The sequence below is a fragment of the Diplotaxodon limnothrissa genome, linkage group LG12, assembly GCF_057381915.1.
Source record: "Diplotaxodon limnothrissa isolate DT_005_m linkage group LG12, D_limnothrissa_male_GT1.1, whole genome shotgun sequence".
In the NCBI taxonomy this organism is placed as follows: Eukaryota; Metazoa; Chordata; class Actinopteri; order Cichliformes; family Cichlidae; genus Diplotaxodon; species Diplotaxodon limnothrissa.
Window position 1 is genome coordinate 28,343,790 of NC_140607.1, and position 23,930 is coordinate 28,367,719.

At 41.0% G+C, this 23,930-nt stretch overlaps 3 protein-coding genes across 7 annotated transcripts in view; 2 read left to right on the plus strand and 1 right to left on the minus strand.

The window, feature by feature from the left end:
* Positions 1-3,558, plus strand: part of gpat2 (glycerol-3-phosphate acyltransferase 2, mitochondrial) — a 40,881-nt gene extending 37,323 nt beyond the window's left edge. For all 4 annotated transcript variants that reach the window (XM_085368491.1, XM_085368492.1, XM_085368494.1 and 1 more), the window contains 3 exons: positions 656-724; positions 1,098-1,153; positions 3,442-3,558. In XM_085368491.1, coding sequence (XP_085224617.1) covers positions 656-724; positions 1,098-1,153; positions 3,442-3,558 — 242 coding nt within the window. The remainder of the gene's footprint in view (positions 1-655; positions 725-1,097; positions 1,154-3,441) is intronic.
* Positions 3,559-5,594: 2,036 nt separating this feature from the next.
* fahd2a (fumarylacetoacetate hydrolase domain containing 2A) lies at positions 5,595-14,833 on the minus strand. Of its 2 annotated transcripts, none has more exons than XM_085368496.1 (8): positions 14,818-14,833; positions 13,233-13,498; positions 12,775-12,991; positions 11,693-11,752; positions 11,440-11,602; positions 8,829-8,937; positions 8,239-8,326; positions 5,595-6,156 (listed from the first exon to the last, which is right to left on the minus strand). In XM_085368496.1, the coding sequence occupies exons 2-8, from the start codon at positions 13,496-13,498 to the stop codon at positions 6,094-6,096; spliced, it is 966 nt and encodes a 321-aa protein (XP_085224622.1). In that variant the 5' UTR covers positions 14,818-14,833; the 3' UTR covers positions 5,595-6,093. The 2 variants fall into 2 exon arrangements, with proteins under 2 accessions (XP_085224622.1, XP_085224621.1); XM_085368495.1 differs by lacking the exon at positions 14,818-14,833 and adding an exon at positions 14,755-14,816.
* Positions 14,834-15,358: 525 nt separating this feature from the next.
* LOC146621490 (putative aminopeptidase W07G4.4) lies at positions 15,359-23,090 on the plus strand. Its single transcript, XM_085368497.1, has 16 exons — positions 15,359-15,393; positions 16,180-16,221; positions 16,308-16,398; positions 17,105-17,253; positions 17,357-17,465; positions 17,756-17,883; positions 17,951-18,050; positions 18,237-18,312; positions 18,398-18,483; positions 19,140-19,244; positions 19,483-19,558; positions 19,635-19,753; positions 19,839-19,922; positions 21,291-21,348; positions 22,329-22,510; positions 22,601-23,090. The coding sequence occupies exons 1-16, from the start codon at positions 15,383-15,385 to the stop codon at positions 22,733-22,735; spliced, it is 1,551 nt and encodes a 516-aa protein (XP_085224623.1). The 5' UTR covers positions 15,359-15,382; the 3' UTR covers positions 22,736-23,090.
* The last annotated feature ends 840 nt before the right edge of the window (positions 23,091-23,930 follow it).

A 23,930-nucleotide genomic window follows, 5' to 3' on the forward strand; every position in this document is an offset into this window, starting at 1 on the left:
ATGTACATTTAAAAATGTTCCAGAAACCTAAAACCAGAGCACAAATATCAACTTTTGCCATAAATTGAACTCCCTTCTGTGTTGAAGATAATCACCAGTGATCAGAGCTGGTTCTCCAGCCACAACCCAAAGACCAAACAGCAGTCTTTATTGGAGGAGTTGGATTTTTCCAGGCCCAAGAAAGACCATCAGGTCAAAAACAGAATGTGAAGCACGCACATTGTTCTTTTTTTTTCCACGTTAACAGTGATGTACCTTATTAATTTATCCCCCATGTTCATATTGTGAGTGCAGAGTTCTACTATATCACCCTGTAACATCTGAGAGTGAGCATTAAGCACCAATGACCCGAGCTGCAGGGTGTGCTTTTGGCCACACAACACTATAGCCACTTACACTCCCCGCCCCCATTCGCCAGATTTAGCTTCTAGTGACATCTTCCTTTCCCACAAACTCAATGCAGAGGTGACCAAGGAGAGGACCTTGAAGGGGATACAAGCAAAATTAAAATCAGATATGGTTTTTGCTTTTACAGGACGAATCAAAGAGCTTTTATCTAGTAGCTTTTATAATAAGATGGCTTTATCTTAGCAGATTGTTCTCGCTTTGTTTCGCTTGAATAATTGCCTCCATTTTCATGTCTTTCCTGCTGCAGAAGCTGAGTTCGTGGCTCAAATACACTCATATCTTTGTGACACAGCAAATAAGAAGAAACAGCACTATGGTGAGTTCAACCTGACATCCCTCTGGAAAAAAAAAAACTCACAAAGATCTTCCATTTTTGTGTCAAAACTTTAAAAGCTTGTCACCTTGCCTTTTTTTAAAAAACTGATTCAGTGTGTGTTGTAACAAAGGTACGTAGACCAGAGAAGAAAAACAGCTCCTTTCACTCCCATCACATGCTATCCTCCTTGTTTAAAAAAAAAACACCATAAAAGATAACCAGAAAATACCCAAATGACCCTACAATGTTACACTCTGAAAAAAAATACAGTCCCACTGGTATGGCTTTGTTCTCCTATCCCAACCTGCTTTTTCTATATTGGATATCTGTCTGTTCTTTTGTTTCATGTGCGTCTTTTTGCTGTATCTCACAGAGAGCTGCTCAGAGGAGGCGGCGCACACTGCAGTCAGAACACTAATAGACCTGGGGGTGAGTGACAGCCTGTGTGTGTGTGTGTGTGTGTGTGTGTGTGTGTCTCTGTCTCTGTCTCTGTCTCTGTCCAAATCTGCCTGTGTGCCAGGAATTATAGCTCCACTCAGGACTCAAAGTTGAGGTGCTATCCAACTCTAAAAAAGTTGAAGTGATCTCCAAATCACTATTAATCAATCAAACTGGTGGCATTTTTCAGTGGCTGTGAACAGAAACCTGATGTTTGATGCAATAGGAAGCCTCTCTGCCTGGCTGGAACCAACCAAATCCAATCATGTAGGAGGCAGAAATGTCAGTTCATAAAGAGAATTCACTGAGCCAAAGACATGAGTTATTTAAAATTAGGAAATGGAAAAAAGTAGCGCAGACAGGTTGAGGTCTCTTAACTGTGACAAAGTGGTTTACATTTGACATTCAGGTCTTTAACCTTTCCCACCCCAGAGGTCCCTGTGCCGGTGCCATTTTTGGTAGGGTTGCACTGAGAAGTTTTAAAGCAGCATTTACACATGAGATCAGTGTTTACAGTCCCATATTTATAAGGCTCTAATAAACTCTCTAATTCACAGTTGGAAGTAAAATGATCGATAGAACAATCAATAATAGTGTCTCATTATAACCTCACTGTTTTTAAATGAACCTGTAATGCTGCTATCACAGTCTATTTCTGTTTTTACATTTTCTCCCATTCTAAGTTTGGACTAAAGATTAAAACATCTTTCGATCTCTGTAGATGTGCTGCGGTTCAGCTTCTATGTGGAAAAGGCTCCTCTAAATGTTGGTTGGTTGGGATCAATGATGCATCACTCTAATCCTTCCATCTCGAAACTTCAAATATCATAATTTTTACTGCATTCATTTCACAGCTGCAGTTCCTTGAGACTTTACACGCTAAATATATGACCCCCTTATAAAAAGTGATTTGTGATTACAGGTTTTTCTACCCGGAAGAATTTAAAACTACTAGACTCCTTTCAGTAATAAGAACGTAACCTTGAAAAAGCCACATGTTGTGGAGTGCAGGAGTTATACGCGGAATAGGACTTATTTTAACAATGAAGCATTGTTTTGATCTCACTGAAGGATATTATGCTGCATATTTTGCTGGAGTGTATGAAGCAACAAAACTTGTTTTTTTGAGGAATCCTCTGTGGCACATTTCTCTTTCTTCCCGTTGGGTGTGAGATGACCTGATATGAAAGCACTCCACCAGGGCACAGTGAACTCTGGATTAAACAGAAACTTTGATGAGACTGGATAAAGGCCTCATGTATATTGTGATAGATTATCATGCTGCTGCAGCTTTCAAGTCTGCGGATGTTTTTTTTTTTTTTTTTTTTCTTTTCATAAAATGAAAGTTGGAACACAGCAAATGGTTTGTCTTGCAGATGAATATGAGCCTCTCTTATCTCCATCTGCTGTGATTCTGCAAACAGCAGCAGGAAATATTGAAGAGAAAGAAGGGCACCAACTTAAACTCCGAAATCTGAACAGAAACGCAGGATTTTCCAGAATGATTTATTGTGTAGCTTTTGTTTAGTGTTGGTTTTATTCATGTAAAGGAGTAAAAAGCACCGTATAAATGAATGTTACTTACTTTTACCTTTTGTTGTAGGAGGTATGATTTTCAGAAGAAAGAGCAAAGAAGCAACATTTTTATCCCTACTCTACCACTACACCAGCCTTTCAACTCGGCAGGCAAAGTGTCTGCTCCCATCAGTCTTCTCTTTCAGTCTGCGGGTTGGGAATCGCGGTCTTTTTAAAAATAGAGCATCATTGACCCATTTATCTGCAAACATCTCAAGAGGCAATTATTAAGTTTATTATTGAGGTTATCAGTCAGAAATGGAGCTTTTCTTCATCTTAAGCCTCCGATGGTAAGGCAGGGGGAATTCTAAGATCTCCAAGTTGAAGCAAACAGGAAATGTGCTTCTAGTTTTTAGGAAACTTTAAAAGAAAAAGGAAGGACAACACAATCTTAAGTTTGCCTCTTTCATTTGGCCTCATTATTTCAGACCTTGCTAAGTGAATTAGGTGATGTTGTTTATGTGAAATCTGTAGCTTTGTTTTTCTCTTTCATTTTTGAAGCGTTGTTGCTTTGGGAGCTTTTTGTTTTTATCCGTCTTATTACCTCACTGTTTTTTATTCAGCCTTGTGCAGGAAGCGCTTTGATGAAGATAAGAAAAAAAGCTGCGCACTCACTTTGTTCAAATAAAGGTTACTAAATAATAAGCACTGTGGTTGCGATGCTACTAACGTATCTGTGTTTCTGCTTGTTATTTTCAATTCAGGTCCTCTTGGAGGAGTGGCAGAAGGGAGGCGTCTTCCTGGCTGTTAGTCCTTTGTTCCAGTTGTCAGAAAACAGGCAGAAACTGCACCGCTTCATCTCTCAGTACCTCTACAATTAATACATTTAACTGAGCAGCATGACTCAAGGCTTCAACGCGGCTTTGTTTTCTTGCAGAGTCTGACCTCATCCTCTGTTTGTATCAAGGGAGCCCGTGTTCAGTTAAAACAGATGCATGCTGAGCCAGGACGCTGGTGTCTTTAGGTTAATTGCATTTTGATTTTTCAGTGATGAGACATTGATTTTAAGTTTATCTTTAGTAATAGCATTTGCATAAAGCCGCAGGAGAGGAGGATTATTAAGTCCCTGTAATCAGTTGTGAGGACTCGTTGTAGGATGACGCTCGTTGGTACAGTTTGCGCATCCACGCATGTTTATGTTGTAACGAAGGATGCATCAAGTTTTGTCTGTTCCGTGAGAAAATGTTTGTTTGGTTCTTTATACTCAAATAAAAGTTCCTGTGTCATCATGACTTGAACAAAAGCGCAAAAAGTTCACTGTGTACAAACGAAACCAACTACAGCTCGCCTCTGTCAGTGCGCCCCAGGGCACCTGTGGCTACAATGTAGCTTGCCATTGCCAGTGTGTGAATGTGTGTGTGAATGGGTGAATGACTGAATGTAGTGTAAAGCGCTTTGGGGTCCTTAGGGACTGAGTAAAGCGCTATACAAATGCAGGCCATTTACAGCCCTTTAAAGTAGTTTATTAGTTATTAGTTAGTCTCTTGCACACAGCCATGGTTCTGAGCTGCTCTCCTTCTGGACATAGATCATTCAGTGCTGAGTCAGACCTCTGGAGAGTCTGTATGTCTCACGTAGACCTTTTGACATTAAGATGCAGAGACAAATCGATGGCTTGCTTTAATGGGGACTTGGAGGCCTCTGTATTTTGGCGTTCACAGCTGACTGTTTGTACAGTCACATGCCAGTGCAGCTGTTTTTACTCCTTCAGCGAGCACAGACCACAGCCGCAGTGGTTGAGCTGCCATCGGCCGTGAGAATCTACTGCCCTCTAGTGTTGAGCTGAGGATACTGAGTCCTAAATAGTTGTGGAACTGGCCTGTAGCCGTGGCCCACTCGGAACAGAAATTAAATTAGAAGGTTTGCGTTTGAGTATCTGTTTAAGAGCAGCTACCGAGACTTAAAACAGAGGATTTGCATAATAAGAAATGTGAGTTTTGAGGACTGTTTTCCATGTGAGCTGCTCTCACGTGGAAAAAAGAAAATCATGAACACCTTTAAAAACAAACAAAAAACAGGATAGGGATTGATTGGCTGTGGCATTTTGAAGTCGCAATTCAGACGATGCAAAATACTTTTTTTCTGAGTTATTATAATTATTATACAGTTGCCAGTGGGGGTGAACTAATTTAGCATTTTTTCCATTAATTTCTGTGAATATGTAAGTCTGATTTCATATTCGAGGTGTTCCTTTAGTCTTCATAATAAAAAACTAGAAGAGTGCTGAAGATTCCCTCTGCACTGCGCATGAAGTGAGGCTGTGGATCCAGAATAATAGATGGATCTGGGTTAGTTTGTTTTCTCAAGAACTTCAAACAGTGTCTCCAAAATTTCCTTTAAAGGGTCCTTCCACAAACTCGTGGATCCAGATTAACTCCAAAGGTTTATCTTGGGCCAATCCCCGCCTTCAGTAAACACTTTCATGCAGATCTTTTCATAACTTGTTTAGTAATCCTCTTGGCAAACAGACAAACCAATCACGTAACATCCTTGGATGAGATGAAAATCTCCTCTGTGACTTGTGAAGATTGCCTGAGGCTGAGGTTTTTTTGTAGGGTATTTTGAGGTTAGCGAGACACTGAGCTGCAAAGCACTCCACTTTGCACCATATATGTTCAACAAAAAGCTAACTAATCTTAAACTGGAGCAGTTTACAAATTATAAGGGATACAGTGGTCGAAACGTAGCTGCCAGTTTGAGGATGTCAACATGTCACACTGCTGCAAATTGTAAACAAGTACACTGAATCCATCCTTGAAGCTCTGTCAGACATATTTAAAAGCTGCTACATGAGTCGAAACACAGATCGAAGTAAAAAAAACCAAAAAACAAACAAAACACACAGTTGGAAGCAGCATTTTGTAATTTCATTAATTTCCACACATCTAGTAATCTGTTTTCCTTCTTTTATGGGAAAGATGATGTTCTTTCACTTCTGACTGAAGTCTTTGATCCTGAATATTAAATCATAATTAGAAATACTTTTTACGTCAGTGTCAAAATACTTTTTTATTTTCACATAAAAAGAAAAATCAGTAGGTTCACGGTTTCTTCTGCACAGCACGAGTGGGCGGCTGCTGACGGAGGGTATTTTTTACAGCTCGTGATCACTCTGAGGTTGAGTCACATAATTACTCTGTTTTGTGTAGTAAAAGAAAATAACACATTTTCTCTCCTCACAATTACTGAAGTATCATGAATAAAACATTCATCAGGGAGTTTTACATATCTCCTGATGGTTTTTTCACATTATGTAAAAGGGGGAAAAAAACTATTTGAATAGTAATTCATTGTGAGGGTGATCAGAAGGTGCAGTTCAGCGGCTGATGTTCATTCATGGATTCTCTTCCCAGGGTTTACACCACTTTGTTGATTATAGAACCTAATTGTTCTATCTGGCACTCCACCACGTCCCCCTTCTGGAAGAAAAAAAAAATGTTTTAACACTTAATTAAAAAAAACACATTTCAAATCACAGCCTTATTATCTGTTAGTAATTAATGGGGGAAAGGACAATATAGTCCTTTTATGCCTCTTTTCAGCTACGTTTTTTAAATTCTTTGCCTTTACTAAAGTGGCTTTGCATTGATTCACAGTTTAATTTTTGTTTTCTGTTTTAGCTTCTTTCTCCAGGAAGAGCCTTGCAGCAATATAACAACCACAAAATGTCAATGAAATTAAGCGACTTGCAGCAACAACAGAAAAAATAAGTGTTAGCAATGCTAAGTAGGCAGGTCCTGAGTTGGCTCAGCTTTGCTGGCCTCACATCCAAAACCACTGCTTCTCATATGAGGGAGTGGCATGTTCATTAGATGGTTACCTAGGCAACCAGAGCCTGGCCATTAGTGACCTACTGTCGTCTACAATCAATTTACTTATGTGTGACCTAAGGCTTTATTCTGATTGGCCGACCTTTGTAAACCAAAGGTTTGAACAGATGTGTGGAGATTCTGTGCTCACACGTGGAAAAGAAAGTCATCACAGGAGACTTTCTTTTCCACGTGACTGTAAGCGCCTGAGATGACAACATTAACCCTCTGAGATCTTAAATCATCATCAGTTTCAACCCTCAAATTTAACCTGAAGCCAAATTCTCAACTTAGGTACTCTGAAAGAGCCATTTTTTTCTTTCTTCACCCCTCAGCTGTACGGCTCATGCTGTATTACCATCGCCCCACAGGATGAGCAGGTGTCGTGGACACGCATGTTTGTGAATGCGATGACTCGAGAACGAGGCGGCGTAGGAGTTTGAAATTGATACCGTAGTGTTTTATTAAATTATTCTCCCAAATCTTAGCAATAAGGGAACAAATAAAACAAGAGCACTCAGAGAGCACAACTGCCCCCAAAGGGCAAATGCTATACTACAACTTTGATGTTTTATTATGTTTTTATTACAAAATGATGATGTCAGCCTGTTATATTATCATTGTGACATCGTAGGATGTTATTGAAAAAATAAAGTGTGTTATACAGCTCCCTCTATGCCCTTTCACGTGATATGTTACTCATTATTTATGATTTCTTGAAAAATGTTTTCATGGTCAAATACTTATTCAACCTAGGTACTCATGACCCCCAAGGCCTGGTATATTGTTGTGAAGTTTGAAGACGACTCATAAAAAATTGTGGGTAACACAATTTTCTTTACAGATTTTCACATTTGGTCTGACGTCGACTTTTGTTTCCAAAACCTAGAGATAAGGTCTTGTTATCACTTCTGATTACTTGAGCCCTGCATATTACTTTGTTGCTGATGGTTGGTTGTGAGCGACCTTCCTAACCCTCTAATGCAGGAGTGTTGAACTACAGTCCTCGAGAGCCAGTGTCCTAAAACATTTCTGTCTCTGCTGCAACACACCTGAATAAAATTAGTAAATTTTATTCAGGTGTGTTTACTCAAGCACATTTATATATATGTAAGTGTTTGGAAAAATGTACTTCAAAAAGTGCTTTTATTGCACCATGTTCATTCACTCAAGAGCTGCTGTAGCATGAATCAAATGGCTGAATTGCTGCTTCAGCATGCAATCAAGTTCAAGAGTCTTGCTAATGATCTACTAAATTTATTCAGGTGTTGCAGCAGGGATGCATGTAAAGGTTTCAGGACACTGGCCCTCGAGGACTGGAGTTGACACCTGTGCTCTAATTTAGTACCCTGTCAATCATCTGTATCCTGTACTTATTGGTGATCATTTCATGATTTCATGAACTGGGCTCAAAAGTTCTTGAATGTCACCGACTTTCTACAATCTCTGGTTTCAATATTGCTGCCACTTCTTGGGTAAGACTTCTGAGGGTTAACGAGCCTTCTTTGATACCATACAGAGATAAGAATAGAAGGGAAAAAGCAGTCTGATAGATATTACCTGTGCAAACACCAACCTCATTATTCAATACTTTTACCATGTTTGATAGAGGCATAAACCACATTGGTAACAAAACATATCCAGACCAGCTGTACATGCTGCGAATTCACTTTTGTCAGACTATAAAATCACCTTGAGAAAGATGGGCGGCTTTCTAAATGCACCCACGCCTGGAGGAGTTCCTGTCAGAAACACATCGCCTGGAATCAATGTCACAAACCTATCAATAGGGGAAAAAGCACAGAGTGGAATATCAGAAGAATTACCATCACTTCAGCAAATTAGGATTTTCTTTCTCGTCGTCGCGCAGTATAATTTCAGTATTAATTTAGATTAAGCCGGAGCATGCGAAACAATATCTCCCACAGATTATTCCGCTGTCTGCACAGATCCTGTGAAAGGTGCTGTGGGCTGCCATTATTAAGAGAATAACACAGGCATTATCACCAGTAAGTTGAGCGAGAGTGGGAGAGGCGTTGTAGTCTTAAAATCTCAAATCAGATCAGAGAACGCTCCAGCTGGTCAGGGTGCCGGTTGGGGTGGATAAGTCTTAAATGAAGCGTGTAATTTTAGCTCAGAGTCAGCAACTTTTTGTGGCTTCATTTCTTAACTTCCTGGAATCTGAACTCTCAGCTTGAGTTACTCAAGCAGAAAAGAGTACTTTGTTATGTATATGAGTACATAAACACACAGTATCTGAACTTCTCATTTATGGAACTTACTTTGAGACCCAAGCGACAAGCGCTGCTGTCTTGAAGATGATCTGATCCGTGTTGCTGTCCTGGACCGTGTCTCCATTAACCAGGCAGCGGATGCTCAAGTTATGAGGATCTGAAGGAGAAATGACACATGAAGTAGTTTCCTACTTGTGACTTTAGGCCTAAAGATAGGAGACAAATTTGTAGGGAAATAATTTTATTATTTTAAAGAAGCTGGTGGAAAGTAGTCTAAACAAATTTATTAGACCACCCGTCATGAACACACTATTATTTTTTCAAGAGTACATCTGCATCGTGGATAACAACAGTTTTTATGTTTTAGCATTTAAATATCATTTCTGACCTGTAGACGGGGGCACTGTCTTTTCAACAGTGCACTATAGGATACATGTGATCACTCAGAACTTTCTTCTGTGCAGTGATGTTTACACAGACTAAACTCATACATTCAAAATGCCCCCGACAGCATAACACAGCCACCTCCTCTCCCTGCAGGGGGGTCAAGCATCTAGGCTTTTCCTTTAAATTGTCACCCATCCGTAGAGGGTTTTAATTGCTCAGCTGCCTCTGTTTTACCTGCACGCAAATAACCAAAGTAAGAGGACAACGACACTTGTGGAGGGTAATTACTAATAATAAAAATTATGTAATTATCATTTTCAAACAGGCAGACAAGCACACTCTACCTTTAAAGAGCGATTTTCATTCTAACTAAACTTAGACTGACGTGGTCTTTGACAGCGACGGTGTTGAATCATTTTTCAAGTGTGTTGTATAAAAGAAAAGCCTCGTCTCTCTGAAGAGGACATGTCAGCACGGCTTAGTTTTGCAAAGTTGCATCTGAACAATAAACAAAAAACTTCTGAAACAATGTCCAGATGAGACAAAAGTGGAGACATCCGGCTGTAATGCACAGCACCATGTAAACCAGGGGTGGGCAACTCCAGGCCTCGAGGGCCGGTGTCCTGCAGGTTTTAGATCTCACCTTGGGTCAACACACCTGAATCACATGATTAGTTCGTTACCAGGCCTCTGGAGAACTTCAGGACATGTTGAGGAGCTAATTTAGCCATTTAAATCAGCTGTGTTGGTTCAAGGACACATCTAAAACCTGCAGGGACACCGGCCCTCGAGGCCTGGAGTTGCCCACCCCTGCTCTAAACTACGGTGATGGAGGGGTGATGATCTGGGCTTGTGGTCCATCCGGAGGCTATTTAAATGTCACCTTCCGTAGACGTGGGCACGCTGCTACCCTGCTCTGCTCCTGCACCATCTCCACACCACATCACAACGTTTGGTTATTTTGTTCTCCCCCGAAAAAAGTGAGAATGTCATCAGTTCTGATTGTTTGTCTGTTTGTTAGCAGTCTAGCATCCACAGTTCTCAAGAAATTATCTGTGAATGTAGCGCCAATGAGAGCTCGAGCTGATTTAACTTTGGTGAATTTTGGTCACACCAAATGTGAAAAATCTGTAAAAACTTCAATATTACAGCTTAGCTGTGATTCACACATACAACATCTGACATATACGGACTGCTTTACAGCACTGATGTGGATTTACATCTTTACTGTTGAGTTCAATAAATTTAGTCTTCATCCACGAGCCGTTTGTAACATTCACAAATGAAAGCCTGAATGGTAAATGGTCTGTATTTGTATAGCGCTTTACTAGTCCTCAAGGACCCCAAAGCGCTTTACACATTCAGTCATCCACACATTCACACACTGGTGATGGTAAGCTACATTGTAGCCACAGCCACCCTGGGGCGCACTGACAGAGGCGAGGCTGCTGAACACTGGCGCCACCGGGCCCTCTGACCACCACCAGTAGGCAACGGGTGAAGTGTCTTGCCCAAGGACACAACGACCGAGACTGTCCAAGCCGGGGCTCAAACCGGCAACCTTCCGATTACAAGATGAACTGCCAACTCTTGAGCCACGATCGGCCAGAACGAATGAACTGAAGCAACAATGTAGCGCTCATTAAAAAAAATAAAATAAAAAAAAAATCATACAGAACATAATGATGAAGATTTATTGCAGTTAAAGATGTTTTTTTACAAGCTACTGAATGTGTACCCAATGTTTCACAACTGCATGTAACAATAACCATTTATAGTATCTTACGCGAGTTTTTTACTTGTCAGCTCAAATAATGGCCGTAACCCAAAAGCAAATATCAGCGATGATCGCCTGTTAAGCACAAAAATCATCGCGGGACATTTTTATGTGAACATCTCATCTTTGAAAATGGATATTATGATGTGATGCAGGAATATTCTAGTCTGCATATAGAAGTAAGAATTTCTTTGTTTTGTTATTAAACCGTTGGTAGCAGAAATTAAACCGTGGTGAATCGTAAACATGATGGCCCACATTTGACAAGAATGTTTTTAGCCTTTAGAAATCCTAATGGTTACCATTATCATCTGGTTGGGGCTTTCATGCTGCTCCCATCAGCTACAAAAACAACATTTCCTCACTGAATTGCAGCTTGTTAACTCGGTGAAGCTGCTGGCGTACGGAATCACAGATAATTGCATGAGTCACCAGATTGTCTTTAATTCCCCCTTTCAGCCTCACGCTTCCTGCTGCGGATGCTCGTTCTCTCACCTGTCACGGTGTCAGTGGTTACTAAGGCTGGGCCGAGAGGACAGAAGCTGTCAAATGTCTTTCCTAGAAGCCACTGCTTCCCGTTACGCTTCATCTGCCAGTCACGAGCGCTGACGTCATTGGCCACGGTGAACCCGGCCACGTAGGAGAGAGCGTCTTCCTCCTAATAGAAAGAGGAGTGGAAATCAAGTCAGAACAGCTGCTTCGCCAAGCGTGAAAGCACCGCGGCCTTCATTGATGCTGTGATGCTGACCTTGATGTGTTTTCCTCTTCGTCCTATCACAAAGGCCAACTCCACCTCCCAGTCCACCTCCTTCAATCGCACAAAAGGCCAAGATGATGTAAAAACGGCGTCAAGAAGCATCACATGTGTATTTTTTAGCATTAATAAATTAAAGTATACTAAAAACAGCTTGTTTTTTTTTTTATGCAAGTGTTGTGCTGTTAAATTATTGTCCTGCTCACATCTATCAAAGAAAACAAAAGAATTAATTTGATTGGTTAAATTTTAATCAGGCACTAAATGTGAAATATGTCACAGGGCCTACTTTTAATGGCTAACGTAAGGAGTCCCCCAAATCTTTTCTATAATACTTTGGTATTTTCTTCACTCTAGTCTGGCTTGTCCAGACCAGATTCCTACTTTAAACAGTGACCTACTCAACCTTTAACCACTCATGTAAAAGTATTTTTCCATTAAAAGTAAATGTTAATGTGACAACTTTCAAGGGATTTGAAGTTCAAAGCTAGAGAGATGCACTTCTACACAATCCTATCCAATTCGCATACTCTGAGATCAGTATGTAGGCTGCTGATCAGCAGAAAAGGTCGCGTGCAGTTGACTTCAGTCTGTCTGCAGTGGTCAAAGTGTGTGAGCTGTGCAGACTTGGGCTAAACAGACACAGCTCAGGGTGCACTGACTCTTTGATAACATACATTATCAGCTCAATGCAGTCTCTTCATTAGTTCTGGTGTTTGAACTAAGGAACAACACAACCCATTTGAAAAATATGACAGAGATGACCTTTATTATCTGCACACCACACTGCCTTTAACGCAGATAACGTGGGTCTGTGTCGTCTGTAAGGCTACATTAGATGTGTTACTCCTTTGGGAGTAATTCTGGATAATAAGAGCGGAGATTTCAGGCTTGTTTGAAGTCAAGGCTGATAAAAGCTAGAGGTGATAGCTCTTGTGGTGGTTTTTGCTCAGAGATCTTCAACAATCATCTTACAAGAATTTTATTTATTTTTTGTCTTTTTCTAGATATAACTTTGACTTCTTTTGAGTTAGCATTGTTCTTCCTATTAAGGCCTCTGTCAGTCTTGCCCTCACCTGGCTCTCAGAGGGCAATATGATGTCATCGTACGGCCCTGTGATGGCGCTGGGAAACTTGTTGAAGATGATTGGTTCTTTGGGGATTGGAGCATTTTGTTCCAGGCAGTGGTCGCGGTAGTTCATACCCACACATACCACCTTCTCTGGACCTGTCACTGGAGACAGCAGCTGGATGTCTGCTCGGTCTACTACACACTTACCGGACGCCAAAGCTCTGAGGATGATGATGAGGAAGACTTGTTTTAGATGATGTGGAAAACAGAAGTTGAACAGATGACCAAGCTTGTTGACGTATGTGAGAAAGAAGATTGTGTTAACTGAAAATACTAAAATGATGATGATTTGAGATGAGTGTAATCAAATAAGCTGATGATTGAGTCATTTGAGTAGAAGGAGCATAAGGCAATAGTATGGCTGTATTAATTAATGGCTTAATGGAAGAGAGTTGTTGATACCTCCAGGCACACTCCAGGCCCTTGTCTCCCAGCTCCAGAAGCTCTCTCATTGTTGACGGCATCAAGGGGTCAAATGCCTTCAGATCCACCACACTGTGCCCCTCACCTTGCTCCACTCCCACCCTGATGCTTGCTTCTTCACCACGACGTCGAAACTGCACCAGACGCATCGCTGCACCGCTGAGTCCTCGCCTCTGCACGTCCACAGCTTGCCCCTGAGCGATTACACTCCTGAAGATGCAAAAGGAGCGAAGAGGAAGTCTCATCTGTTCGTGTGAGAAGAAGAGGAAGTGGAAACAGATAGTAGAGGTCATACCTGATCCTTCAACAAATGCACAGTCCAAAGACATGGATGGTAGTTTAACTGATTTTGTGTGAATAAACATGAATAATCGTTTTTCTCTATATGTTAGCCCTCTGGTAGATTGGTGACCTGTCCATGGTGTAGTGTGACTCTCACTGGGATAGGCTCCGACCCAACTGTAGCCTTGAATTGGATTAGAGAAATAAGATGGAGGACTATAGCTTCATTTTCCTGTTGTTAGCGGACAGGAGCGGCGCCTGGTGTGATATGCTGCTGCTGCTGCTGCTGCTTCAGGTGTGCTGTGCACAGAAGTTCTTCAGTATACACCTTGGTTAATAAATGGTAAATGGACTTGTTCATGCTGCACAAGGCCGGGCGTCATGGACACCCAAGTTTGTGAATATGAAAACTTAAGAATGTGGTCGTTTTCTGAAAATCACCTAGGATTTTAACATTTATATTAAAGGTGCAGCTACTAGGAGGCTGTAGTGTAGCACTGGTGACCACTACCATTTTCTACTTTTCTTGAGCAGTCAGTCAGCATGTCTCATTCTCACACACACACACACACTCTTTTAAATGTAAGTGACTTCTATCTAACATTCACACACACATTTACACTCCAATTAAGACTGACACTAAGCTTTAGTCTGAGATATCGAAATCCACCGACAGTAGACCACCTGAGCCACAGCTGAACAATGACTGGATATTTGATTTAAAGAAAATAAGGCATTTTCCCCCAGAGACCTGCCTAATATGACTGGATTGTTTCCCCCTCTATTTCTGACCATTCTATGTAAACTATAGCGCTAGCTGTGTGGGAAATCCTAGTATATCATCAGTTTCCGTTTATAATGCAGTGCAACGATTCTGTCATGCACTACTTTTCTAATATTCTCCAGATTCTGACTTTTAATGCCTCAGTCTAAACTCCTTAAACTCTTAAAACTTGCGTGAACCCTAACTTTTCTGAGAACCGGCTGCCATAATGGAGCAAGTGCAAATTAAGTTCGCTAATCTGCACAAAATAATAACACGTAATTATCTCCCGCTGTCGCATTGTAATAGAGCTGCAAGTTGTAACCACGGTGGAAAAAGCAGCTTCTCTGTGCAGCTTCTGTCCCTAGAAACGGTACCTGCAGCCTGGGATGATTTGCTTATCTCGGAATTTTTTTTAAATCATTTTTAACTCTTATTTTATACTAAAACACTTACAGAACAACCGTGACACCTACTGCTTCCACTTCGACCTTTGCACTGCCTTCAGTCAATACTCACCTCCGCAGTTTTTGCAGCTCTGCACAGAAAACACTACTTTTAGCTACTTCCGGTTAGCGTTTGTAGTCCGTCAGCTCAGTCTCGTCCAAAGCGAGATAAATCACTCAGCCAGCGACGGAGTGCAGCCACGATTATCATTTATATCATTGCTAGTTGTAATTAATATATATGTGTGATGTAATCATCTAAATTGAGCTTTTGGCTTTTTAATGAATCGGAAGTAGAAACTACAAATCCCTGCTGTGTCCTTATTGTGTCTTGAAGTACAGTAGGAAATTTGGCGGCCTGGCTAACTTAAATTTAGACATTTTCTACAACAAAACACGAAATAAATTTACAGCACATAATTTTGCTGCTTAACCACACACTGAAACCAGCCGTTTAGTGTCAAAGCTGCCTTTATTAGCCGACCCAAAAAGCACTTTACGGCTAAGCTTGTCTTTATCTTGCAGCTACGGAAGTCCCTGAAGGCAGCGTGAGTGGATCATGTGACCAATTCCTAACCGGTGTAGGAAGGATCATTTAGGCTTTTCACCCTGAAGGTAGCAGAGCAAGACGACAGAAAATGTGCACCAGGTAGTATTTACGTTTTATTTAAAATTCAAAACGGCTAATTTAACGGTTTTCTGACGTGCAGCTTTCTGCCGCATGCGCAGAATCGGATCCAATTTCAACATGTTTTGTATTTTAACCCACAAATAGCAGGCTGTGAAAATAAGATATATTTTACTGTAATATAAACTTAATGCAATAAGTCAGAGTGGTAATATAGCAAAAAGGAGGCCATATTAATCCACGTGTCTCACATAAACGCGTAGTTTTAAGTAGTAGTAATGATATTGCTGTGAGTGTGATTACTTGTTTTATTAAGCACGTGTTTAACTGGCTTTGTACACAGCTGCGTGATATTGAATTTATTGTTTTACGTGTTATTTATTTAGTTAAAATGTGGATAAATCCGAACCTACCATCCTGCTTGCAGATATTTATTCATATCTAGTTTTCATTTTCGGTTACTTCTTCTAAGCGTCATATGATGCCAGAAGTATCTGACTCATGTGAAATGAGTCAGTCTCGTGAGCATTTTATTCCCTGTAAAGCGCAGGTTATTTGGTCTGGAGACAGTCATTTTAGCTCAAGCAACAAGATTTCTGGCTTCAAGTTGCATGGACAACCAAAGTCTAAACGTGTTTACCGCCACAGGAAATGTATTGTGTGACACTCCTTAGCAGCTGTAGACAACACAGAACCTTGGCCCACTTTTTTTTAATCAGTAGCCTGCATTATAAAAGACTGATTGTGCAACTCTGTCTTCTGAGATATCGTGTTAGGCTCTGCTGACATTGCAGTTTCTCTCTCCAGCGTCCAGCCCATCCAATGGACGAGCGACCTCAGGAACCAGAAGTAAGTATCAGGGCCCCACTTCCTCTTTGACTGTCAGTTTTTATTCTTTTGATTTTCTTAAAAGACCGTTTGTTTCTTCTTTCTAGTTTTGATGGGATTGTTTTAGTGACCCAGAGCCATGAATCCCTGCCCTCTGAACTTGAGTCCCTGAAAGCCCCACTGCAGGACTACAGTGCTGTAAGAGTCCGACTCTCTTCTTTCGACTATATATTTGCTTGCAGTTGTGCAAAAGATGGGCATAGAAGCTGGATTAAAACAATAGGGTTAAACAAATAAGACCACATTAAAATAAACTTGAGGAGAAGTTAAAATAAGGAGAAAAAAGGTACGTGTCAGTATATTTTCATGTTTTATGTCCTTGGAGAATTGTTACAAACTTAATGAAAAAGAAAGCAAGTCATGGCTGGCTGATCTCATCGGGCAGGGCATTCCAAATCTGATGGAAAAACACTTTCACATTTAAACCTTGTCTGAAACTTTCTATAAGGGCGTCACCAAAGCAAATAAAGGGCCAAATGAAATTAAATCATCTTAAATTGAACCAAGTGATTGGTAATCACAAGATCCACAAACCAAACAATAATCTCAATTTAAGCTACATTATATTAGATTTAAACAATCACTTTATTAAATCAGCACAGTTTTAGCAGATATTCGTCATTATATCTTGTTGTCATTCCTGCTACATTAGTGTGAAAAAGCATCACACAGTCTGTTATGTTACTGTGACAGTAAGAAGTTAAGGAAGTGTGATGGATGTGAGCAGCTGCATTGAAGGACCTGAAATTGCCTGCCCTCTAAACCTCAGTGTGACAGTGACGTCCTGCAGTCATGGTACTACTACTGCCCTCTACTGATGCATTGTGCTTTGTGGTGATTCTAGGTGGACAGCGGTCTGGGGGAGGAGGTGGTGGTCATCAAGGTCCCTGGCCTTCCTGGTAACCGCTTGGTGTTTGCCTCCACCGGCCCCGTAAACCGCGACTACGATGACATCAGGCGCTTCAGTGATGCAGCAGTCAACGGGATCCAGCGGTCAGTTGAAGGCAGCTGACTTTTTTTCTTCTCCTTCTTTGACTTGAATTGCTGGTTTACTTCCATGTTTCTTACCTCATGTGGTGTCTGTTTGCCCTTTCAGTGCCTTAAAAGCTGGCATGCAGCGCCCTCTGCTGGTGTGCCCTCCACACGCAGACTACAAGAACAACACCTTGGTGGCTGCGCTCGGAGCCCTTCATGCACTCTACATGGTGAGAAAATATCTTGATTGATGGTTTACCGTTTGCCAGTAATGACAGGTTTAGTGTATAAGTGCTATCATCCATGTATGGAAATCGAAAGGTGTGTGTGAGGTGGACACAAGCAGCTGCAGACACTACACACAGTCACTCTAGAGACGCTGTCCGCAATCATAATGATGCTGTGGCCAAGTTTAGAAATTGTATTCAGATAGTTTCCCTGTATGGAGCCATGAATTAAAAACAAGAAAACGTATCTGTGTGCAAAAAGGACACTCATTCACCCTCTTTGTGCCCAAAAGCCTCTTGAAGTGAGAGAGAGCAACGTGAAAAAAAATGACCACAAGGTGTGTGTTCTGGGACTGTGGGCAGCGGAAGAGGCTCGGGGAACAAAGCTGGTGGAGCTGGCTAATGCTCTGGAGAATGGGAGGTGAGTCAGATACTTGAACTCATTGTCTGCACACGTTTCCTAAGCTGACCACATTTGGCCCCCTCAGACTGGCGTACCGTGACATCGGTGGATCAGACCCTGAACGTATGGCTGCTCCTCGTGTGGCTGATTACGTCCAGGAACTCTTTAAAGACAGCCCTGTGAAGGTAAGAACGAGTATTATTACATCTATATTCTGCTTTTGTTTTTTAAGAAAAATTCAGAATTTGGAATTTTTGTTGATTTTCAGTCTACAACTTTTTTTTTTTTTTTTTTTAATTTATCTTTGGTTCTTCTGTGACAGTTTAATCCACGTTTTCTCACCTCAAACCTCTCCGTTTGTTCACCGTCAGGTTGAAGTGGTGAGCGACCTGAAGACTCTGGAGAAAGAGTATCCGTGCCTGGCTGCGGTCAACCGCTGTGCCAACAGTAAGATGCCACTGACCCACAAAGCTGTTAAGATGGGTTTTTTTTTAAAGCTATCAAACTGATTTAATGTTTTCTTCTTTTACAGGTGTACCCCGTCACCAGGCCCGAGTCGTCAAACTGCAGTACTGCGGAGAGGGGCCGATCGAAAAGACGCTCATGTTGGTGGGAAAGGTGAGACTACACTCTTACGTGTCTGCCCTTGAACCAATTAAATCGCTTTATTTAAATATTATTCATATAACACCAGATCATTACAATAGTCAGCCCAATGTACTTCATATTATGAAGTTGAGACCCTACAAGATGATATTAAACCCAAAATGAAAACCCCCTCAAATATCATATAGTCATATAAAATATGAATGTTACACCATTTAACCTCAGAGCCCATGGCATTGACTAACTTCATGCCCACAATGAGCAGATATAAGCTTATGATCAAAAGTGTATTTATCCAGATTAAAATGTCTCTCTTACGGCATGTTCAGAGTTTAGCACCAGCTAAAACAGAGAGCTAGTTTCTTCAGTGTTACACAGATTTGCTGAACACTTAACTGCTTAAATTGGCTGTGAGTTGCCAGGTTGTGTTGACAGATGGGCTAGAACTATATGTAGGGTGTAGATTGTTTACTACATTACATATCCAATCTGGTAAACACCATAGAGGCGCAGATGCATATATTATTGATTCGTAACAGTGTTTGATTATTATGGGAGTTAACAGGAAGAATGGCATGCAGGAAGGTGTCAGGTAGGAAATCAGAAAGAAGTGGCGGGTATTCGTTTGTACTTAGTCAGCAAATGTGCCTCTGATGTGGCGTTTCCAGGGTATCACCTACGACACCGGTGGAGCAGACATCAAGGCTGGTGGCGTCATGGCCGGGATGCACAGGGACAAGTGTGGAGCTGCTGCTGTCGCTGGCTTCTTCCAGGTGAATAATCGCCTCTTTGCACCTGAACAATAAATACTTGGAATAAATATTCATCACTTGTGACTCGGCTATAAATCAGCTCTGCACGCTGCTGAGTCACCGTTAATAAAAACCTTATTAGATGCACAGAGGTGAATATTTCGCCTCCCTGCAGTCTTCAGAGGGCCGCTATACATACTGAGATTTGATACATTTTAAATGGGGGAGTGAAACTTTTGAAACTCCTCTTGCACTTCAGATCGTAGCCCAGCTGAAGCCACAGCACCTGAAGGTTGTTGGCGTGATGGCCATGGTGAGGAACAGCGTGGGTGCAGGTCAGTGGGCTTCCATTTGTTTTTCCACAATATTTCTGTGGAGTCTCGTCAGCTGACATTTTTTGATTTTACTCAGATTGCTACGTGGCGGATGAGCTGGTGGTTTCCCGTGCGGGTCGTAGGGTGAGAGTGGGAAACACTGATGCCGAGGGTCGTATGGTGATGGTCGACCTGCTCTGCGAGATGAAGGAGAAGGTCGGAAAGCTCGGGAGACATCTTTAGCTGTTAGTTTTCAGTTGCATTCCTTCCCAGCGTGACCTTACCTCTGCTCTCCACACAGGCAGTAAATGAAGTTTCTCCGCAGCTGTTTACTATCGCCACTCTGACTGGTCACGCCATCAGAGCCATGGGACCCAACTACTCTGTGAGTACTGCTGAAACTCAGACAATATCTTCAAGAGCTGTGTTTTTATTCAAGAGCATGTTTAACAGTTGAAATGAACCATTTATGTAAAGCCTCAAGCAGTTATAGCTGCTCTCTCTTTAAAACAAATTTCTTTTGATTGAGTGCTCCTTGCAAACAGAAGGTTTGAACAGCAGGCTAATGGGACTTCTGTGCTCACGGCCAGAACAGCGTGCCTGAGCTGAACATACGGAGGACATCTGCTCTCACTGACTTGTAGCCTAAAGTTAAAAAATAAATAAATAATAAAACAGATTGTTTAGAGTAATCTGAAGATGGAGCTTTTGGCTTACAGGGTTTCTTATGCATACACTAACTACTTTGGCAATGTTTAAAATGAGCATGCACTATTGTAACTAATTTTTTTTTATCAATACAAAACAAAAAACAGTCTGAACACATTCCTCAAACCCAACCCACCCTACCCCTAGAAAACCAGATCAAGGATATGAATATAGTCAGACATTAACATATTTACTCAATCGTGTATAAAAATATGTTGTCATGTTGTCATTCTGTCACATGCATTCAGTACACCAATACTGCTCTGTGTTAGTAATGACAGCTTCCATGCTTATACTATACAAATTATATAAATGGTTGCCAGGTAACATAAAATGTGTTGTATCTGATCTAATTTAATTCAATTCAGATTTATTTATACAGTGCCAAATCACAAAAGCAGTCGCCTCAAGATGCTTTATATTACGAGGTAAAGACCTACAGTAATAAGAGAGGAAAACAACCCTCTGTGAGGAAGCACTTGACAACAAATCCTTCCATGGAGAGAGAGTGAGCCTTCTAGCCAACAGAGATAAGAAGGCAGTCACGTTCACTTAGAGAGATATCTAATGGGGCCACCCCAAACGGTGAAATCAATGGAGATGGATGTGCTGTTTGTCCACATTTTAGAAAACAAGCCAAAACATACAACAGTGGTCAGGATCCTCCGCATCAGTCACACGATGATCAGCAGACCAATGACCACTATGTACAAGTTTAAACTGGACTACAGTTTGCCCAGTTGGGTCTGAGGTAGATTCTCCCAAATCAGTTTCCCAGTTTGTTTTTAAGATCTTCTAAACTAGTCAGGTGATGCGTATTGAGAAAAGCATGGATTTTACTCATAATCTCTTTGTAATCAAGTTGGCATTTAGAAATCTGACCTAAATTTGTTGTTGTGGTACATAAACAGTAACAGTCTGAATTCTGAGCTAAATGAAACAAAGAATCTGTGACCCCTCCTTTATGATAGGGAAAAAAAAAAATAAGAGCAGTGTTTTAATCATCATTGTTGTACTAAGTTAAGTTTGGAACTTTTTGATTTAGATCATCATGGATAACGGACCAGCCCATCGCAGCGGGAACGCTGCTCAGTGGCAGAAAGGTGAGAAATATTTACAATTATAGATCTACTTACCTAAGGCTTCTCCAGCTCTTTCAGCTGGAGCTGAATCATTTTGTTAACAGTTGAGTTAGTTCACCTGTTTTGCCAGGTGTACAAACCAAAACAGCCAAGACAACTTCACTGACAGAGGAAACGCCGAATAACCAGTCCTTTAGTTATTTTAACTGTACAGATGATGCTTTGAATTACTCTGTTCTGCTCATTTCAATTACAGCTAAAACCATTATTCAATGAATGGACTCCTTGATTGCTGCATATTTACTCAGATACTTTGGTTAATTGGATTTCAATATGTTTTAAAAAATGAATTATGTTTGCATCGAACTCAGTTAAGACATAACTTTAGTGCAGACTACAGATTTATGGGACCTGATTTAGGGTCTAATTAATTAGAAAAATCTTCCCAGATCTTTACACAGACTGTCTAAAACAGGGCAGCCTTTCAAAGCTTATTTATATATAAATTGAATCATGTGACCTCTTTAGAATCTATGTTTTCAACAGCTTTTAACTTTTTTTTTTCGGTGTAACTATTATTGGAGCAAATTATAATGATATTGTCAGTGAGACCACTCCTGTTGGCCTAGCACGTTTTTGTAGTTTAGGCTTTCATAAAATTGCAGTACTACCGTTTTCCCAGCAGATGCTGCTATTGTAAGAATTGCAAATACTTGAAAAGAAGTAAAAGCACATTGCTTCATAAACCTCTTTCCACCAGTGCAGGGTCCTATCTTGTTCCTGTTTCATGCATTCAGCCCACACCACTATAAACCTGCTGATCTCATAGCTGGAACCACTGATGTTAGCTGAGGGGCAGCTGCAAGATACCACTGATAATGTCTGCTGTGACTTTCATTCTGTGAAATGACCCTACCTTCTCCTATACTAGCATAATGTTGCCTTCAGTTGGCAGAACGCTGCCTTTGATTTACACTAATACATGGCCTTCTCCCTTGCAGCCGGAGAGGTGCTGGGCGATTTGTTTGAGGTGTCTACTATCAGGCGCGAGGACTATGAGTTCCACAAGGGCCAGTCTGAGTACGAGGACATCCTGCAGTGCAACAACCTGCCGTCCTCTGCTACACCTCGAGGACATCAGACACCTGCAGCTTTCCTCATCATGGCTTCAGGACTTGACAAGGTGCTTGCTGATTTTATTCATCTGCTATTCATGTGAAATGTGTGCATTCGTGTGGAATGACCTGTGTTACCTTGTGCGTGCCCACCACAGCACGGCGTGGATTCTGAAGCCCCTCTGCCGTACTCCCACATTGACATCGCCGGGTCCAGCGGTCCTTTCCCAGGTGTACCAACAGGAGCCCCAATCGTCACCATGGCAACCAACTACATACTCTCTGATCTCTAAACAGAGAAATTTAGTCTCTGCACTTAAACCCTGCACAAATTTCTTCCCATCCAATTACAAAAGAAACACCTGCTACAGCACTTAAAAAATTAAAAATAATCTGTCCTGTTTGACATGAATTAATACCTCAGACTGCTTTTCTGTAAGACTGTTTGCTGCTTCATATCCGAATCAAGTGTCAAACCAGCCTGTCAAGTGGCCTGAATCAGTACATTCTCAGGGGTTAAATGGCCGTGCAAACGTAACATCCTTTTCTATGTGTGCCTGTATGTATGCACCAGACTTTAGATGTGATTTGTGTAATTTGTGACACCATGTGCTTGTCAAACCAAGTACTTCATCAATAAAAAGGTTTTTGAGGTCTTTGTGTTCTCTCAACGTAACTTGTTTTCTTACAAGGAGGAAGCCCCATTTTTATTGCCTTTGGACCAAGTTTAAAATAAAAAAGGAAGTGATGGATTTTTATTTATTTATTTTTTTTAAACTGGAAAATCCTAACTGATGTTCAAAATTGTTGCACTTGTAGTAAACCTATTTTTAAAAAGACTAGATACATTTAGCTAACTATTAAGCTTTGTAAAATTTTGAATAGTTAGGTGATAGCTACAGTTAATTTACACATTTAGCATGCAAAACAGTCATATTACAGTGGTCATTTTATATGACAAATACATTTTGTTGTTTATATAGAACAAGTACTTTGGATGTGAAGATTAGCTCCCACTTTGATTTAAATTCAATACTTTGTCACTGAAAAGAAGTCTAACTACAGATTGAATCTGACTGATACCATAATATAAGAAAAAGAAGTTAAATCACAACAGTGTGTGTCAGTTTTGTTTTGTAGTAAAATAAATTGCAGCTGCTACACTTTGGACTTACATTTTAAGAAATAAATGTACTGCTCATTGCCCAGATTGTCCTATATGTATAAAACAAAGTTGTTGTTGTTTTTCTTTAGATGAACGAGAACTTCCATCCATCCATTCACTTCCGCTTATCCTTTTCAGGGTCGCGGGGGGCGCTGGAGCCTATCCCAGCTGTCATAGGGCGAGAGGCGGGGTACACCCTGGACAGGTCGCCAGTCTGTCGGTTGTTCAGTCTGATGTCACTAGCCGTATCTGGGTCTAAACTCTGCTGCAGGTCCATATATCAAATGATCACTGTGGCATTACTGAGAGTTGAAAAACTGTCT